This window comes from Schizophyllum commune, assembly GCF_000143185.2.
Source record: "Schizophyllum commune H4-8 unplaced genomic scaffold SCHCOscaffold_3, whole genome shotgun sequence".
NCBI classification, from domain to species: Eukaryota; Fungi; Basidiomycota; class Agaricomycetes; order Agaricales; family Schizophyllaceae; genus Schizophyllum; species Schizophyllum commune.
In genome coordinates this window covers 1,636,951-1,653,570 of record NW_026089540.1, presented here as the reverse complement: position 1 = coordinate 1,653,570, position 16,620 = coordinate 1,636,951, and the positions used below count along the sequence as shown (strand labels likewise).

General features: G+C 58.0%; 6 protein-coding genes across 6 annotated transcripts; 5 read left to right on the top strand and 1 right to left on the bottom strand.

The window, feature by feature from the left end:
* The first annotated feature begins 2 nt into the window (after positions 1-2).
* SCHCODRAFT_02615029 (Mmp37-domain-containing protein) lies at positions 3-1,849 on the top strand. The gene is made up of 4 exons (XM_003034346.2): positions 3-741; positions 794-1,352; positions 1,405-1,555; positions 1,611-1,849. The coding sequence occupies exons 1-3, from the start codon at positions 172-174 to the stop codon at positions 1,545-1,547; spliced, it is 1,272 nt and encodes a 423-aa protein (XP_003034392.1). The 5' UTR covers positions 3-171; the 3' UTR covers positions 1,548-1,555; positions 1,611-1,849.
* A 338-nt stretch (positions 1,850-2,187) lies between these two features.
* Positions 2,188-5,322, top strand: SCHCODRAFT_02532488 (uncharacterized protein). Its single transcript, XM_003034345.2, has 4 exons — positions 2,188-2,707; positions 2,771-2,919; positions 2,972-3,046; positions 3,195-5,322. The coding sequence occupies exons 1-4, from the start codon at positions 2,684-2,686 to the stop codon at positions 4,864-4,866; spliced, it is 1,920 nt and encodes a 639-aa protein (XP_003034391.2). The 5' UTR covers positions 2,188-2,683; the 3' UTR covers positions 4,867-5,322.
* SCHCODRAFT_02192579 (Der1-like protein) lies at positions 5,058-6,175 on the bottom strand. The gene is made up of 5 exons (XM_003033767.2): positions 6,009-6,175; positions 5,891-5,956; positions 5,763-5,836; positions 5,616-5,709; positions 5,058-5,554 (listed from the first exon to the last, which is right to left on the bottom strand). The coding sequence occupies exons 1-5, from the start codon at positions 6,096-6,098 to the stop codon at positions 5,249-5,251; spliced, it is 630 nt and encodes a 209-aa protein (XP_003033813.1). The 5' UTR covers positions 6,099-6,175; the 3' UTR covers positions 5,058-5,248.
* Positions 6,176-6,780: 605 nt separating this feature from the next.
* On the top strand, positions 6,781-7,040 carry SCHCODRAFT_02615022 (uncharacterized protein). The gene has a single exon (XM_050344694.1). It carries the CDS (start codon positions 6,815-6,817, stop codon positions 6,983-6,985), a length of 171 nt encoding a protein of 56 aa, XP_050201656.1. The 5' UTR covers positions 6,781-6,814; the 3' UTR covers positions 6,986-7,040.
* Positions 7,041-9,113: 2,073 nt separating this feature from the next.
* Positions 9,114-9,995, top strand: SCHCODRAFT_02192509 (uncharacterized protein). The gene has a single exon (XM_003034344.2). The coding sequence runs from the start codon at positions 9,248-9,250 to the stop codon at positions 9,677-9,679; it is 432 nt and encodes a 143-aa protein (XP_003034390.1). The 5' UTR covers positions 9,114-9,247; the 3' UTR covers positions 9,680-9,995.
* An 86-nt stretch (positions 9,996-10,081) lies between these two features.
* SCHCODRAFT_01200004 (uncharacterized protein) lies at positions 10,082-16,448 on the top strand (the record flags this gene model as incomplete). The annotated part of the gene is made up of 11 exons (XM_050341225.1): positions 10,082-10,398; positions 10,452-11,062; positions 11,133-11,461; positions 11,529-14,032; positions 14,079-14,288; positions 14,338-15,097; positions 15,147-15,223; positions 15,275-15,744; positions 15,799-15,938; positions 15,990-16,376; positions 16,428-16,448. 11 exons carry the CDS (start codon positions 10,082-10,084, stop codon positions 16,446-16,448), a joined length of 5,826 nt encoding a protein of 1,941 aa, XP_050201655.1.
* Between the last annotated feature and the right edge of the window lie 172 nt (positions 16,449-16,620).

Here is a 16,620-nt window from a genome sequence, read left to right as displayed (position 1 = left end):
TCCGCCTCGTAAGGTCTACATTCACCCTAGTGAGCCGCTGCAAGCCGTGGACCTGCCGCAGCGGCGCAGCCGGCGGGACTTGACGTCAGCACGTGGCGCGTCGGCACGGATGAAAGGACCCCATAATTGTCACCAATCCCCTCCTCCCCAACCGTCATCTCAAACTATCCAATGAGCCTCATCATCGCCGCCGTCAAGCCCCGCGCCCGCTCCTTACCTCTCCTCCTGCACGCCCGCACACTCGCCACGGAAACCACCCACTCAGGCGGCAGCTCAGAACTACCGCCGTACATCCCGCCCAAGCCCCCAAACAACTCGAAGCCGCGGGCCTCGCTGGGCCCGCAGCCGCGGCAGACATCATCCCAGCGGATAATCTACCCGCGTGCGCTTCCCCCAGACTTCGGGCGCAACCAGTTTCTCCCCGTCTCTAGCACGACGCGCGAGCTGCTCGAGTCGATCGTCGCCCAGTTCAACGCGCCCATCCGCTACGCCTTCGCATACGGCTCCGGCGTATTCGAGCAGGATGGCTATCGCACCGTGGAGGCGCCCGACGGCGAGAAGCCCATGCTCGACTTCCTCTTCGCGGTCACGCACGCCGACCACTTCCACTCGATCAACATGAACCAGTTCCCCTCCCACTACCCGCTCTCCGCGCGCGTCCTGGGCTCGGACTACGTGTCGCGCGTGCAGAACATCAGCCCCGGCGTCTGGTTCAATGCGTACGTGCCGATGAACGGCGTGGTGCGTACCAGAATCCTCCCCCCGGGTCGCGTGACGCTGACGCGCGCCGCAGACGATCAAGTACGGCGTCACCACCGTCGACAACCTCTGTTCGGACCTCCTGAACTGGCGCACGCTGTACCTTGCTGGCCGTATGCACAAGCCCTTGCGGATAATCAAGGACGATGCGCGCGTACGCCTGACGCAGCAGGTCAATCTGACCTCCGCTGTCCGACACGCGCTGCTCACCATGCCGGAGGAGTTTACCGAGGCTGAGCTGTTCGAACGCATCGCGGGGATCAGCTACAACGGCGACCCGCGCATGGTCCTGCCCGCTGAGAACCGCTCAAAGGTGCAGAACATCGTCAAGAAGCAGGCGCCGCAGTTCAAGGAGCTGTACCATCGTTTGGTCGTCGGCCTCCCTGGCGTGCACTGGCCATCCTTCTCGTCGACTATCAAGCAGGACACGTCCGCACACGCGCGGGCGGCACACTTGCGCAAGCTCCCGTCGCACCTCCTCGCTGGTGTCAAGGGTCATTACTCGAGCACTCTTGACATCAACGACTTTAGCGACAGCGCTGCGTGGGTTCGCATGGCTGGGGACGAGCGATTGCCAGAGGTTATTCGCCAACGTAAGTGTCCTAGGGCCTCACTCTGCCTGGCAAACGGCTAATCCTCCAACAGAAACCTCGTCCATCGTCAAGGGTCCTGCAACTATCCAGACGATGAAGGGCATCTTAAGCTCTGGCCTGGTCAAGAGCGCGCGCTACAGCGCAGCGAAGATCGGCAAGTGGTGGAAGGGCTCGAGCGGCGGTCAGGCGTCGTAAGGCGGCAGGTTCGTCCGAACGCTCAGCGCGATCGACTCCTGAGCTGACGCTCGCACGTTGCAGGACGTGTGTTACCGTGGCGCCGTGACGTTACCGTGGCATCGTGGCGGAGTAGAGGTGTCAGTAGATGAGGAGACCGCGGGAGGCCCATGCCCGCGCTGCATAGCATAGTTCAAGTCAAGGACGAGGTATCAATTGCAATTCACAACAATCGTTCTAATGTAGCAAGTACCGGGCATGTACATAAACTATGGTAGCTTATGGGTAACGATAATGGAAGGCTGGAGGCTCGAAGTCGCTACTCTGTTCACGGTTCGGCTGAGACGAGGCGTAAGTAGAACGAAGTCACTGGGATAGATGCCTATCAACTGGGAAGATGAACTGCCACTGAGAAAAGAGACCTTGCCACAATACTGTGGTCGGCTAGCGCTGGCCAGTCTTATTTGTTCGAGATCCACAGTGACCGCGCAGAGCCATCACTCGTGAGAATGAAGTTGGTCTCAGTGTCACGCCACACGTTCTGCCTCTTGCCTTCTGGTTGACTCACCAGCGCGTTCCACTGAAGGCGCCTATGGGCCTCTGTGGGCGCCCTCCACCTCACAGCAGCTGTTTGGCGCTCAGGCCATGCCTGGTACACGAGGCCCGGGCATGAATGGTGCGTCAGCCTCGACATAAACGCCGGCATCCCGGCATGTCTCGCTCTTTTGGGTAAAAAAGTTGTTGCCTAGCAACGAGAGCACCGCCGCCCCCTAGCAAAATTACTCTCTTTGGAAGGGACCACCGAACTCGCATTCCTCTGCACACGGGACTCACCCTACCCAAGTAGCACCACAAAACCAAGCATCGCACCGTCAACCGCCCACAAGTTGATTTTCGGGGCGAACGGCGGCCTCATGCGCGCGTGCCACTCGAATCTTTGGCTCGCCACTGAGCCACTCGAGCTCTGGCTAACATGGCCAAACAGTCAAAATTTCCTTTCTTGAGGGAAGAGCAATCGAAGCAATCGAGGAGCAATCGAGGACGTCCGCGCCAGAAAGCTATAAAGGGGGGCGGGCGGGGGCGGTTTCTGCACATCCACCGCCCCCAACTAACCTTCCAGCATCTATCCCGCCCGCCGGACCCGCAGAACGCCTACTATGCCTCTGATGTCGACCCGTATGGTGGGTGGTGGTGTTATTTCCTTATTGGGTCAAGGGCGCGCCACTCATGAGGATTATGTGCAGGTATATGACCATGAGGAAGAGATCCCCCAATTTGTCAATGCTCGCTGCCAGGTCTGCGGCAAGCTCGTGGAGACGAAGCGCGCGCAAAAGAGCCACTTGCGCACTGCACACCTCAATCAGGAGATCTGGTCTAATGTTGTCAGGACTCGGTGCGTTTCTGCTACCTCGTAAGGCTCTGCCATGTTCTGATGTCAGTCACAGTCCGTTTGCATGCCCTTTCTGCCCCTACCGGGCACCACAGAAAATCACGGTGGAGACGCACATCTGCGCGATACAGTGAGTCACCTTTCATCGGACCGTCGGGCCGTCTGCCCTGCTCTGCCACAACGTTCATCGTGGTGTAGTTCTTTATACCTCTCTCCTGGGCTCTGCATCCTTTTACTGTACCGTCTTCCGTGACCCACGATACTGACAATCCTTGCAGTCTTCGCACGAAGCCGAAGGTTTGTAAGACATGTGGCGATGCCTTCGCGGACCCTGCCGGCTTGTCGCGCCACAAGAAGAAACACGGCAGGACCGCTGTGAAGAGCACCAACGACGAGGACGACGATTGGGAGCAACCGCAGGCGCCGCAAAAGGTGCAGCGCGACTCGGTCCGCGGAGGCAGCCGTGCGACGCGGTCGACGAAGCGTTACACGCCGTACACCAAGCAGGCCGTCAACAAGGCGAAGGCAACGAAGAAGGCGACCCCGTCCGAGAACTTCGCGGCAGAGTCTCCGCGTCCCCTCTCCCCCACCTACGAGGCGCAGCCCATCCAGCAGAAGGATGTGTACTACGAGGTGCATCCCTCACAACGCCAGCAGAACCGGTACTACAACGCGCCCGCGACCCCGTACAACCCGCCTGCGACCTCGTACTCCCCACCCGCGACCTCCGAGATCTATCCGCCTGTGCCACCGCCTACTTACGACGCGTTTGCGCCGTCGTACACACAGCAAGCACCCGTATACCCGCCCGCTGCGTACTACAACACCAACTACGCGCCTGATGCGCCGAATACGATCTACGCGTCCACTTTGAGCTTCAACCAGGTTTCCTCTTCGAGCCAGGCGTCGTCATCGGGCTCTTGTCTCGCCTCTGCGTCCGAGTCGAGCTCCCTTTACATTGCGGAAGACCCCACTATCCCGCAGCTCCGCGCCTCGGACATCCAGTTCGCAGGCTTCTCGTTCTCTGCGGGCCGCAACGACCAGCCGATTGCCTACAACGTGCTCCCTGCTGCGCAGGCCGACGCGTTCTCCGCTGCTGCCGAGCTCGAGGTCAATGCCTCTTGGTACTATGCCGAGGATTCCTCGCTGTACAACGCCCAGGAGTCCTCTCCATACAACAACCAGGAGCTCTCCCCCTACAACATCTCCTCTCCCCCCGAGAACCTCACCTTCGACGCCGTCGCCTCGTCTCCTGAGGACTATGGGTTCCCCGCAACCCCTACCACGCCCGCGGCTCTCGAGCAAGCGCAGCAGCAGGCCCTCAACCCAGCGCAGCAGCAGGCCCTCGACCTAGCGCAGCAGCAGTCCTCCCTCGACGTCGCGCAGACGAAGTCATCACCAGAGCCGATGATCGATTTCTCGCGGGGGTCGATGCTCGACGTGTCCTTTACCTCGTCGAATGATCCCTTCCTCGATACCTATAACGGGCCCTTCGTCGAGTCCTATAACGGGCCCTTCGTCGAGTCCTCCAACGACCCCCTCTTCGACCTCCCGAACGACCCATACATCGACTTCTCGCAGTTCGACCTGGACTTCTCGAAGATCGGTGGCCTCGACCTTACCTTCGGCGGCTCTGTCCCGCAGCCCGACACGCACGTCACCAAGGAAGAACTCAGGATTTTTGACGAGCTGTTTGTCGCGGGGGGCGATGTCGTAGGCCGCGCGCGCAATCCAACCACTCTCGACTTGTTCAGCAATGGACGGCTGTATCCTCATCTACTCATCGAGTGTCTCACTCACCGGAAGCCTGTATCCCTATGCATCATCCTCATCTCATCACTGACTGTATCCCCCATCTACTCACTGACTGTATTCTCATGCTCATCTCACGGACCATACCTTCACCTTACTCTACCCTTTTTCCGACTCCGGTCGACCTGCATCCGATAATGCCTGTTCGAAGGCACTTGGTTACCTATCTTTATCTCTATTTCTATCTGGGATTCGTGTTGTTCACATCTGTTACCGCTACTTGTATCCAGCCTACCCAACCCACAATGTACGAATACGTACTGTAGCTCACTCAATGCGAAGCAATAGCTTGCTGGGAACTCGTTCCGAGAGACGTTGTGAGATCAATGGCACGCGAAGCAAGTCAAGAAGGGCATCGACCCAAAGCAAACAAGGACAGGGAAGCAATCGACAGCATCCATATTATACTAGTACAGTGTTAGTACATCCCCCGGTCCGTACCCTCAGAACGCGTCGCCGAATAGACGTTTTCTGTCAACCTCGTCAGCCTTCAATAACCCTCCGCATCAGTTATGAACGCTCACAAAGCCTCCGGCGCAACTGTCAGAACCGTACTTCCGCCCACCATCTCCCTCGCCCACACATCCCGCAAGAACCACGCGACATGGCCGACCGCGCAGCCGACGAAGTCCCCGATGACGGCCTTGAACGAGCCGTTGAGGAGCCACGAGATCGCGATGAGGGCGACGGGGAGGTAGGGCGCGGTTATTGTGACGAGCCCGAAGAGCGAGATGGGGAGGAGGGGGTGTCGGCGGGACCAAACGTAGATGGGCACGAAGGCGAGTGAGGCGGAGAGGAAGGGGAGGTTGAAGAGGGGGGAGAGGGCCTGGAGGAAGCGGAGGAAGTGAGTCGTGAGGTGGGGAAAGGGAATTGGAGGGAAGACATACGAGAAGCATGACGGAGGAGCAGAGGAGGAGCCAGAAGTAGTCTGCTTTACGATTTGCAAAGGATGATTCCTCGAGCATGCGGCTATAGCGCATGCTGGAATGGTCTTAGCAATTATACATGGCTCTGAAGGGTACGGCTGTACGCACAAGAAGAACAAATGGAACACAAAGTCCAAGGATAACGAGCCAAAGTAGAAGAAATTCGTGACAGCTCGCCATAACTGTACAACAGGTCAGTCAGCCAGGCCTCCAAGACGAGGTGTGTGGCCACGCACCTGCCCGTTCACAAAAGCACTGCGCGGACTAAAGTATAGCGACAAGGGAGTGACCATCTGTGATTGCTGCGTAGGTTCATGAGCACGGATAGTCAGAGTCGAGCGCGTAGGGACGTACCACGGCGATGCTGGTCACGACTGCTAAAGCGACCCAGCATCGGGTGATTGGAGGTATCTGGAGGAACCATGCTTCAATGCCGACGGGCATAGTGGAGGCGCTATTCTGAGGGAGTACTACGTCTTGAAGTCAGGACGGTGGCGGCGGGAAGCAAGCGCGAGAACAATGGCGAACGTGTGCTAACGTGGTCCGCATATCGGTCCGAGGCGCCGACCTTCCCTTGTCCTCAACCATCATGTTCGCTTTTCCCGTCGATCGTGTACGCAGGCAGCAAATATTGCGCACGGCTCAGCGCTCGAAGTTCTGACGAAAGGCCGGCTATCTGGGCTCGCCCTCTATTCCGGCTCAGTCTGGTGGACCTCTTGCCACATATCCGTTAGCGAATCCCCTGCTTCTAGCAGTGGCATCGCTCTGTAGCTCGCTTCCGCACCTCCGCCCGTCCGCGCAAACACCAATTGCAACCCCGACTTTGAGCTCCGCCAGCCGCACTATAAATTTCCAGCTCGGCCGCCTCCCAACCCACGACGCCCTTCACGCGTTGTGGAATGCGCGCCCCCCCTTCATGGGCGCAACGCGGGACTCTGAGGGTCCACTCTAGCGAGGGAATCAGCTCGGTCCCCGTTACGCGCAGCACAACGGTGCGCCGAACAGCATGCGTCGTTGTCGGACTGGCAGCGCTTTCACTGGACTTTTGGCGTCGCCGGCGATCCGCAAGGCTGCGCTTCGCAGACCGTTGGCGCCGAGGCTACTCTGAAAGACATGTCCAGTCGCACGCACACCGCAAGGTGTGCGTGCGACTGGCCCGCATGGCTCGAGGTGGTCGATGGCGAAGACGCTCCCTTTGTCTTGGTAATGAACTTGCTTTCGTGTCCGCGGTCCTGGGCTGCCGAACAGCTCGAATTTTTGGAACCCCTTCGAGCACTCTCTCGAGATCCAGGATATGGCATCCGCCTACATACTTCACTTCCCCCTCTTGACTTCATTTGTGCACCTCGACTTAGCAATGTTCTTTGTTTGCTCTCAATCCATGTGACCGTTTTCCACTGATCGTAGGAAAGGTGCACAACCTCGAGGATACTAGGCCGCGCAAATACCATTTGAAGCCCCGACTTCGAACTCCGTCTGCCATATAAAAAGCGCTATTCGGCTGCCCATCTTCTTTCCCCCAACCACGACGTCCCCCGTCGTGGAGTGCGCGCGTCCTGTCTCTGGACGCAGCGTGGATCACGGACCCCCGCTTGTGTGGGAGGCGCCCCTAGGCGGGCTTGTCCCGTGCGCAGGCATTTCATGCAGTGTGCACAGTCCATGTAGGCGCACCACGCTGGCGCGAAAGCGCCGGCGTCGAACTGACGCTGTCTTCCGAGGAGAGGAACACAATCCGCTGGTCGGCCGCGTCGAGAGCCGCAGGCTATCGGTGCAGTGGTCACTCTGAAGCTATTTCGCGCAGGTGCGTATGCGGCAAAAGCTGTTACGCGTAGGTGCGGCTGCGGTGGAAGACGCAGACGCACTTTTGCCGCATACGCACCTACGCGGAATGGTGGAGGTGGCGTGCTGCGAAGGGAGATATTGCCTATGCAGGAGGGCAGGCGGTCACGTTCGCGGTACTGGGCTTCCGAATAGCTCGAATTTTTGTAACCCTCCGAAGCGGTTCTGCTTTCGCGCTCTTGAGTAGTATGCCATGTACTCGCTCGCTCTTGAACATATGTGGCATGGTGGTGTTCCTCGTTGCGTGAATTGCTTCAAGTCTTCGTTGTCGTCGACTGCTTCTGTGTGTACCAGGATTTGGAAGACTCCTTGAGCACCCAAAGTATTCTAGCACCCCGGCCATAAGGTGCGTCATTTCCACTTCAATAAAGCCTGAGCCCAGCTGACGAGGCGCGCAGCTTCTGGAACAGCATGCACCTGAGGTCCAGCTTGCCCTCAACCTATTCGCACTCCGACCCGGCGAAGGCCGCGCTTCTTCATAAGCCTGGATTTTCGTCTTCATCTCTTTTCTTCTAACCACGACGTGGCCCTGAGCTCGTCGTGTTGCAGTGCATGCGTCCCCCTGACGCGGTGCGGATTCATGGAGACCTCCGGTCGAGCCCTAAGGCCTAGGGCACCGACCGGCTCAGTGCGTGCTGGCCTTTTGGCTGTGCGCAATGAGACTGCTCAGGGAGCATTGCGTCCCTGAGCAATGGGGCCCGCTCGTACAAAAGTACCTGCGGTGTTGATCGTGCTCGTCGAAAGCGAGTTGCGAACTTATCCTCGATCTCCGATCCGCACTCATATGCACACCGCCGGCGCGCGCCCTTTGAGGCGTGTGCTGGGCGCTGCGTCGGCGTACGCGCTGGATGGCAGCGGTGCTGGGCTTCCGGAAAGCTCGAATTTTTGACAGCTATTTCGGCAGAGCCGCCTTCGTGTGCAGTGCAGTAATTCTCGTAGCTATTTCAGTAAGTAGAAATAGATGATAAAAGACTTTGAGCCGCTCTGTATGCAGCTTCGCGAGGTACTTAAATGAGCGGGCTTCCGGCCGGAAGCGATCAATGTTCGACTTCTGACTGTGCATGTGACCGTGGGATCGCGGGGATGCCGGTTTTCAAACCGAATCGCTTCCTGGTTCACTGTTCAGGGCTTTTGCAGCCTGCTTGGTCTCATCATGACCTCTCTGGCCGTTACTGCTTATGACTTCTAGCACGACCGACTGAACAGAACGATGTCGTGCTGTACGCGATGGTATGCCTTTGCCTCTGGCCATCTATTTCCGCCGCCGTACTAGGGATTGGAAGCGTGTGCGGCGCTGCTCTATCTGCGTCTCTATCTATGGCATCTCTTCATTCTGCGCGATAAGAGACTGCGTTGCTCATCGAGAGGTCGCTCCGGTATACGATTTATTCATCTCGCTCAACTTGAAGCTTTCAGCCAAGCACGGTGGCGTGCAAGATATGCCTCACCCTCAACATCAACGGCATTCTCAGCCAGTACGCCAAGTACAATGATAACTGATGGGTCAACTGACGATGAGCGGCAAGCCTTCGCTGCTTCTTCTTGGGTACTCGGCGCTTGGCTAAGGTTCTTCATCTTCTTTCAATCTCGATAACTGGTCGGAGAAGTCCGCGCGCTGTATATAAGCTCGTCAGCGGAGGTGGGCGCTTCCTCACTCCACGGCGCGCGCTCGCTCGTCGTGGCCCAGTGCGCGCGTTCCCTGAGAACGCGGCGCAGATTCTAGGACGACCGATCGTTCCCCATTACCGCTTCGCATGACCCGATGTCGTTGCAGGCGGCGGTGGAACTCGTGCATGCCTGGCTCAGCTATCAGCTCAGCTCGGCATGCATACTCTGCGATACTTTGGGCTATATCGGGCGGCTCTTCGCTGATCCCTTTATACTGCGAGGTAGCGCTTTCGCGGTCGTCCTATCTGCGCATAGGCGCACCCCGCCGGCGCATTCTCCTCCAGAGGCGCTGGGCGCTCGACAGGCGGCATTGCTCTACGGACAGCGGGCTGTCCCAGCTCCCATGCGCTTTGCGGTGCAGGGTATGGGCGTCGCGCACCACTTCAAGGGTGTCCAACCCTGCGTCTGAGGAAACTCAAACACAGGACGAGATGATCCGGATGGTGGCGGGACAATTGCGCATTACGCGCAATGGACGCCCGACTGTGACGGAAAATGAGCATTGTACACCACGTTGAGCGGTGCTGAGTCTTCCGGAAAGGCTCGAATTTTTCGCTATGTGCTTTTCCATTAGGTGCATCGTATGCTTGCTCGGTATGGGCAATGTAGCTAAGTCATTCTGAGTGATTCGTAGCTGCCTTGTCTCAATCCCAAGAAGGGCCCCGAACCAGATTCATTGGACTACTTACTGGACACATACTCAAAGTTCAACATCGACCCCGTGATCGTGGCAATGTCCAGGCTTTCGCGATCGGTGTGACGCGCATCAGTGACCGCCATCAGACGCGTCCGCGACGGTCATTAGACCCGCCGGCTCAGGCTCAGGCTCGTCTTGTCCTCCTCCCCTCCTCCCCTCAGCTCCTTCCAGTCTCTAGAACGCTACCTTTTCCTCCCTTCAGACGTTCTCTGCCAGCTATTACATGGCCGATGGCGAGATAGCCAACCTCCTCGCGGACGTTCGAGCCGAACCCGCGAAATACAACAAACCCAGCGATACCGTCCTTGGCGCCATATTCGGCCTTGTAGTCAAGACAGGACCGTCCGAACCCTCTCAGATACACTGGTTCTGCTCGCAGGCGTCGGAGACCCTCAGCGAAGCCGCGACATTCTTGATCAGGCTGTTCGCGTACAATAGCCCTTTGGTGGAGACATGGAAGGCGCAGTACAGCCTATGTGTCAACGAGTGTGTGCAATGTGCGCTGGGGGTAGAGATTGCGAAGACGCGGGCGCGTTCGATGTGCGTGGCATGCCCTTTCGTCGGCGTCTATTGTTCTGACTGAGTGCGACTAGCTATATGTCAAGCTTCCCCCCGGATACCCTGGTCAACTTCTTCACGCTACTGGAGGGCTGGGAGCTATCCAACGTCATATCAGAGCTCTGTCAGCGCAACATCCTCAACGGCCAGAATGTAGTCGCCTCACCCACGTTATATGGCGTCCCCATCGGCCTCACGTACAGGATGGTGGCCAATCTTGTCGTCTTCCGCGATCCAAGGATACGCGCCGCTCTAGAGAAATGCCATGCGTCTATACCCCTCGATAAGTGGCCAACGGACCCGCTCCCAGCCGGCATGCTGGCGCTACTTGTAGACGAGAACGCTGCACTGCGCGAATGGGCGGAGGAGCGCTACTCGGCTCTCAAGCACAAGCCCATACCGCCGGATAGCCTCACATTTGCTCATACTTCCGTGGCGGAGACCATCTTTAGGGCGCTCGCGAGCGACTCCGCGAGCTCGAGCCAGGGCGAACCGGCGGCGCCTATACGATCGGACATCGAAGTATATTGGAGCGGCATACTGAAGATCGTCGCCTTGATGGACCCCGAGCTTCTCCTGCACCACCTACGCCTACGCGTGGACATCCGACGAACAGTCCTCGGTCACTTGTCAGACAATGGGCCACGTTGGTATCTACTTCCTCGACTATATGCGCCGTATCTTACTGACTACATGCGCATATTTTGCACGCACAGACCTCCACCTCGTTCTCAACACCTTCATCCTGCTCCTCGGCCGCCTGAAGGAGAAGATATGGCAAGGCGAGGGCCCGGAGTACCCGCAAGTCATCTTCGACTCGATCAAGGACAACCCCGCGTACGTCGAGGGCATGTCGAAGGCGCTCTCGACTTCGAGGGAGGCCGCCGGTCCGTACATCAAGTGGTATCAGCCGTTCCTTGTCACTGTTGAGCCGACCCCTGTATATGGAGAGGTTATTGCGAAGATGGCTGGCTTGCTGTGCGAAGAGCTGCAGCATCCGAGGTTCCAGGACTCCGCACCGGCAACCATCGCGATAGCAGCACAGGTGAGGGAGCTAGGCAGTCAACTATGGCTATCTTGACTACAAGCCTAGTACTGATCGAAATTGGTAGATCCTTGAGAAGCTAGTGCGAAGACATTCGCAGACGCACGCAGCGGCAGTTGCGTCTGCGATTGATATTCATGTCGCCAAGCTCTCCCAAGTCGCCTTCGCCCCAAGCTTCAACAACGATAAGTGGGCGTTGGCGCGCAAGACTTCGCGGTCGCTTTTGTTCAGCGCAGTGAAAGTGGACGCGCGGACCGTGCTGGCTGCGTTCGACGGGGTGTATCACGCGCTTGCGGAGGTCAGCAGGAAGATACCTGTGAAGACGGTCATAGTCAAGCATACCTCTCGCGAAATGTTGTGGAAGACCATCTGTCAGGCCGTGGATAGTCGCGATCAGGACGCCTTCGCGGAGCTGCTCACTATCGCGTACGAGATTGCGCATGTGGACATCCCGACGAAGAAGGCGTACCAGGAGGTGTTTACTGCGACTAGGCCGACGGACTCGGCTTCACCAAAGGTGGCCCTCGAGGACGTGTCGAGGTCGCTCCAAGTCATGCACGATTGCATCTCCGGCGCACTGGGGCGATATGTCGAGGACAACAGCGCATCCGCCGCCCTCGGTCTCCTACGGCGTGAGAGCATCACGCAGCGCGTCGTCTCCTTGATGATGTCCCCCGTTGAGGTGCTGCACACCGGCGCGAAAGACCTCGTTGGCGTGGCGTTCGATGTTGACGTACGCTCGGAGTGCTTCCGCGCCCTCTTTAAAGAGCTTCCCGACCCGGCATTCTCAGGCGCGCTCCGGCACCTCGAGATGTTCATGTCATTCGTGAACAAACCACCCGAGGCGTGTAGTCTGGCGAAAATGCTCGTGCGCTGCTTCACCGACATCATCGAGGTGCTGTGCGAGTCGCCTGGCGGCCTTCTGCGTTCCACATCCTACGCACCGGCTTCAAGTCATAGCCTGCGCCGCGATATTCCGAAACTGTGGGAGGGCATGGCGGGGTCGCTGAAGTATATCTTCCGCCGGACGCCGACGTGGGCGCGGTGGTTCGAGAACGATGCGATGACGGAGTGGATGCGCGATGCGCTCATCTTTGGGCGGGACATGATCGCGCAGAGGGAGACCTTTGAGGGCGCTGCTGCGGCGGACAAAGACGCGAAGACCACGGACAAGGAAGCGAAGGCCGCGGACAGGAAGTTCAAAGCCAAAATAGGGCAGAAGATGCTGCAGGACATGCAGCCCGTGCTGCTCGACCTAACCAAGTGGCTGCGGCTGACGGACGAGGAGCTGCTGCACCAGACGTTCTCGTTCCTGCAGTCCTTGCTATCGATGTTCGAAAGCGCGGACGTGCGTCCGGAGGAGGAGACCAGGCAGAAGCTAGACCATTTCGTGCGGGATGCACTCAACGCGCGCGATCCAGCGAAGCGAGCGGGGATGTCGGAGAGGGAGCTAAGGAATGGGGAGACGAGGCTAAACAATGTGCGCCTGAAGCAGCTGCAGGACAGTCTGGCGGCGTTCGACGAGGAGGAGGTGGAGATTGTCGAGCCGCCGAAGAAACCGTCGCCAGCACCAGCACCAGCGAAGCCCGCCAAGAAGGGGCAGTCCCGCCTCACTGGGTTTATCTCGCGCGACACGAAGCCCAGTACATCTGCGCCTCCGAAACCGTCCAAGCCGCTCGCGCGTCCGGCGCCGTCGACCGTGCAGCCTCCTGCGAAGAAGGCGAAGGTTTCGCATCGCTTCAGCGAGGAGGAGCAGAAGAAGATCGACGAGGATGTGCCTATGCCCAAGATGCGGCGTGCGGGTGCCGTCGAGCAACAACCCAAGGCGGCGCTCAAGAACTTGCACTTCCGCCGGAAGGATGAGGGACGCGCGGCCTCGACCTCGTCTGCGCCTGTCACCGAAGAAGATGATAGCGACGACGACGATGACGGTATGAGAGACCTGGTCAAGGCCGAGCGTAGGCGCCAGCCGATAAAGAAGCCCGAGCCGCGTGGAATAAAGCTCCTGGACGTGCCACAAATTGACGGCCACATCGAGCGCAAGCTACGCCGTGGGGAAGAGGATCGTCGTCGCGCAATGCGCGCCAGTCCGCCAGACTTCTCGCGCCTGCATGCAGAGCTGCTGTCCTGGGACTATGACCACATGGGCGACCAGCCGCCTGGTTTCGAGGGGAGGTTGCAGCCCGTGCCAGATCGGTTCGACAACTTCCAGCACTACGATCGCGTTTTCTCGCCGCTGCTCTTATTCGAGTGCTGGGCGCAGCTGCAGCAGTCGAAGAACGATGTCATGGTCACGGAGAATCTGCCTTGCACGATTTCTTCGAGGGCGTATACAGATCGGTGGATCGACCTGGAGGTGACGATTACGCGGGCGGAGGATATGCGCGAATTCTATCTCGCGGAGACAGATATTGTGCTGCTTCGTAAGGTCGATACCCGACAGCCCCTACTGGCGAAAGTTCAGTCTTCAGTGACGCCGGCAAGCAACATGATAGCGACTTTGCGATGTTCGGGTGCAGCGGGCGTCAAGCCGGAGAATGGCACGGCCTGGGAGATGTCGAAAGTCATGAGGTGAGTGATGGTTATGAATGGTGCGCACGCGCTCTGACAATGTCAGCCTGTCCACCATACACCGTGAGTATACCGCTCTGGTGCAAGTGCCATACTACGACCTTCCTGGGAACATCCTTCGGCCAAATCTCGACAACAGTCCTAGCATCAGCGCCTCTGAGGTCCAGCGTATGCAAGAGAAGTACTCCGTCAACGAGCCACAGGCTGTCGCGATTACGAAGTCAATTCACACCAAGGGTTTCTCGCTTATCCAAGGGTAAGTGCATTTTCCAGCCTCACGATTGATCGCTATATATGCATTGCAGTCCACCTGGTACGGGCAAGACCTCGACGATCTGCGGGCTTGTCTCCGCATACCTGTACGAGGCCAACCGCCGCATCACTCGACCCATGGAGAATGACCCGAACCAGCCGCGTATTTTGCTGTGTGCTCCGAGTAACGCTGCTATCGACGAAGTCGCATTCCGTTTGAAGTGCTCACCTGCCGCTGTCGCCGGCAAGCTGAACGTTGTACGCATAGGCGCGGAGAAAGCCATCGGTGACGCCGTCAAGGATATCACCCTTGACACCCTGGCGGACAAGAAGCTCAACGTCAGCACGACCAACACGGAGAACGTCGAGGGCGAACTCTCCAGCCTCTTTAGGGAGCTCAACGCGGCCAAACACGAGATAAATGCGAAGCAGAAGGAGCTGGCACAGATCGTGGACAACTCTGCGCGCGCGCAGACGCTGTCGGATGAGCTGAGGATGCTAAAGTCGCGTCGCCATCAGGTGTCGAAGCAGGTCGACCAGATGAAGGAGGTGCAGAAGAACAACCGCAGGACGATGGATGCGAGCAGGCGGAAAGCGCGACGTGATGTTCTCGAGGAGGCTCATGTCGTTTGCTCTACGCTGTCTGGCGCGGGCCACGAGTCCTTGAACGAGTCGGAGTTCCAGATGATCATCATCGACGAGGCGGCTCAGGCTATCGAGCTGAGCTCGTTAATTCCTTTCAAGTTTTCGTGCTCACACTGCGTCTTAGTCGGAGATGAAAAGCAGCTTCCACCTACGGTCATTTCCATGCAGGTGGGCTCGTCGCATCATTGCCTTCACATACATATTCATGGTTGTCCAGGCGACAAAGTTCCGGTACAACCAATCCTTATTCGTCCGCTTGCAACGCCAGTCGCCGAACGCAGTCAACCTGCTGAGGTGAGATCGCATCCGTCTTCGTTTGCGTACTCTGCTAATCGTCTTGTTTAGCATCCAATACCGCATGCATCCCTCTATCAGCGCCTTGCCTAGCAAGGTGTTCTACGACTCCAGGCTGAAGGACGGCCCTGATATGGAGGCAAAGACGAAGCAACCATGGCAATTCGACCCCAAGTTCGGCGCATATCGCTTCTTCAACGTCTTCCGAGGTGTCGAGGACCGCGCAGGTGCCAAGTCTTCAAAGAACATAGCGGAGTGCGAGGTTGCCGTCGCCTTGTACTCCCGCCTTGTCACGCAGTTCGGCTCTTCTGGGGACTTCGCGGCGAAGGTGGGCATCATCGCGGGGTACAAGGGCCAGATCGTCGAGCTGCGGCGTCGGTTCGAGAATCGATTTGGGCGGGATATTACGAAGAAGATCGCTTTCAATACTGTGGACGGCTTCCAGGGTCAGGAGAAGGATGTGATCATATTCTCTTGTGTGAGGGCGGGTACTGGGACGACGAATATCGGTTTCATGTCTGGTAAGCACTATAACTTGCTTGGAGCCCCGATGATCAGCTGACACAGTCGTACAGACACTCGTCGCATGAACGTCGCACTGACGCGTGCGAAGTCGTCGCTGTTCATACTTGGACATGCCGATACCCTCTCGCGGAGCGACGAGACGTGGAAACAGATCGTCGCAGACGCAAATGAGCGTAAGCTCATGACCGACGTACGAAACTTTCTACCTACGGTCGGAAGCTCAGCTGAACATTTTCTGCAGGTCGACGTGTCGTACTTTACCGCACCTATCACACAGACCTCTGTCCCGAAGACACCGACCAAGAAGGCGGCGCCACGATCTCGCGTGACATCGCAGAATGCAGCCTCTGCCCCGCCACCTGCCAACCTTATGACTCCGACGGCGCTGAAAAAGTCGTCGAGCAAGAAGGACCTTGCGGAGGCAGCTGCCAAGCCCACCTCCAGGAAAGACAAGATAGACGACCAGCCTATCGCTTCCTCCTCGTCTTCAGCAGCACCACCAGCTCAGAATTATGCCCCTCCCGCGCCGCCCAGAGCAGGAGAGAAACGAAGAGACAGTGGCGCACCACCTCATAAGCCGCCAGCGAAAAAGAAGAAAGGCGGCCCCAGCCTGTTCATGCCGAAGAACGTGAGTGAACAGTCCTATCCCTGCGACTGTGGGTCTGACGAACGCATACAGGTCCAGAGGAAGAACGGATGATAACTCTTGCATCTTGCGTTTATTTCTTGCATACACCTCCCTCGCACTCGCTTTCGTTTCCAGCATGCACATCCCTGTATCCATAGTCATACAACATTCACCCTAACTTAGAGGAGGCTACTGTACACCTTGCTATGATGGTCCTAATGCTTCTAACAGTGGCGAGTAAGCT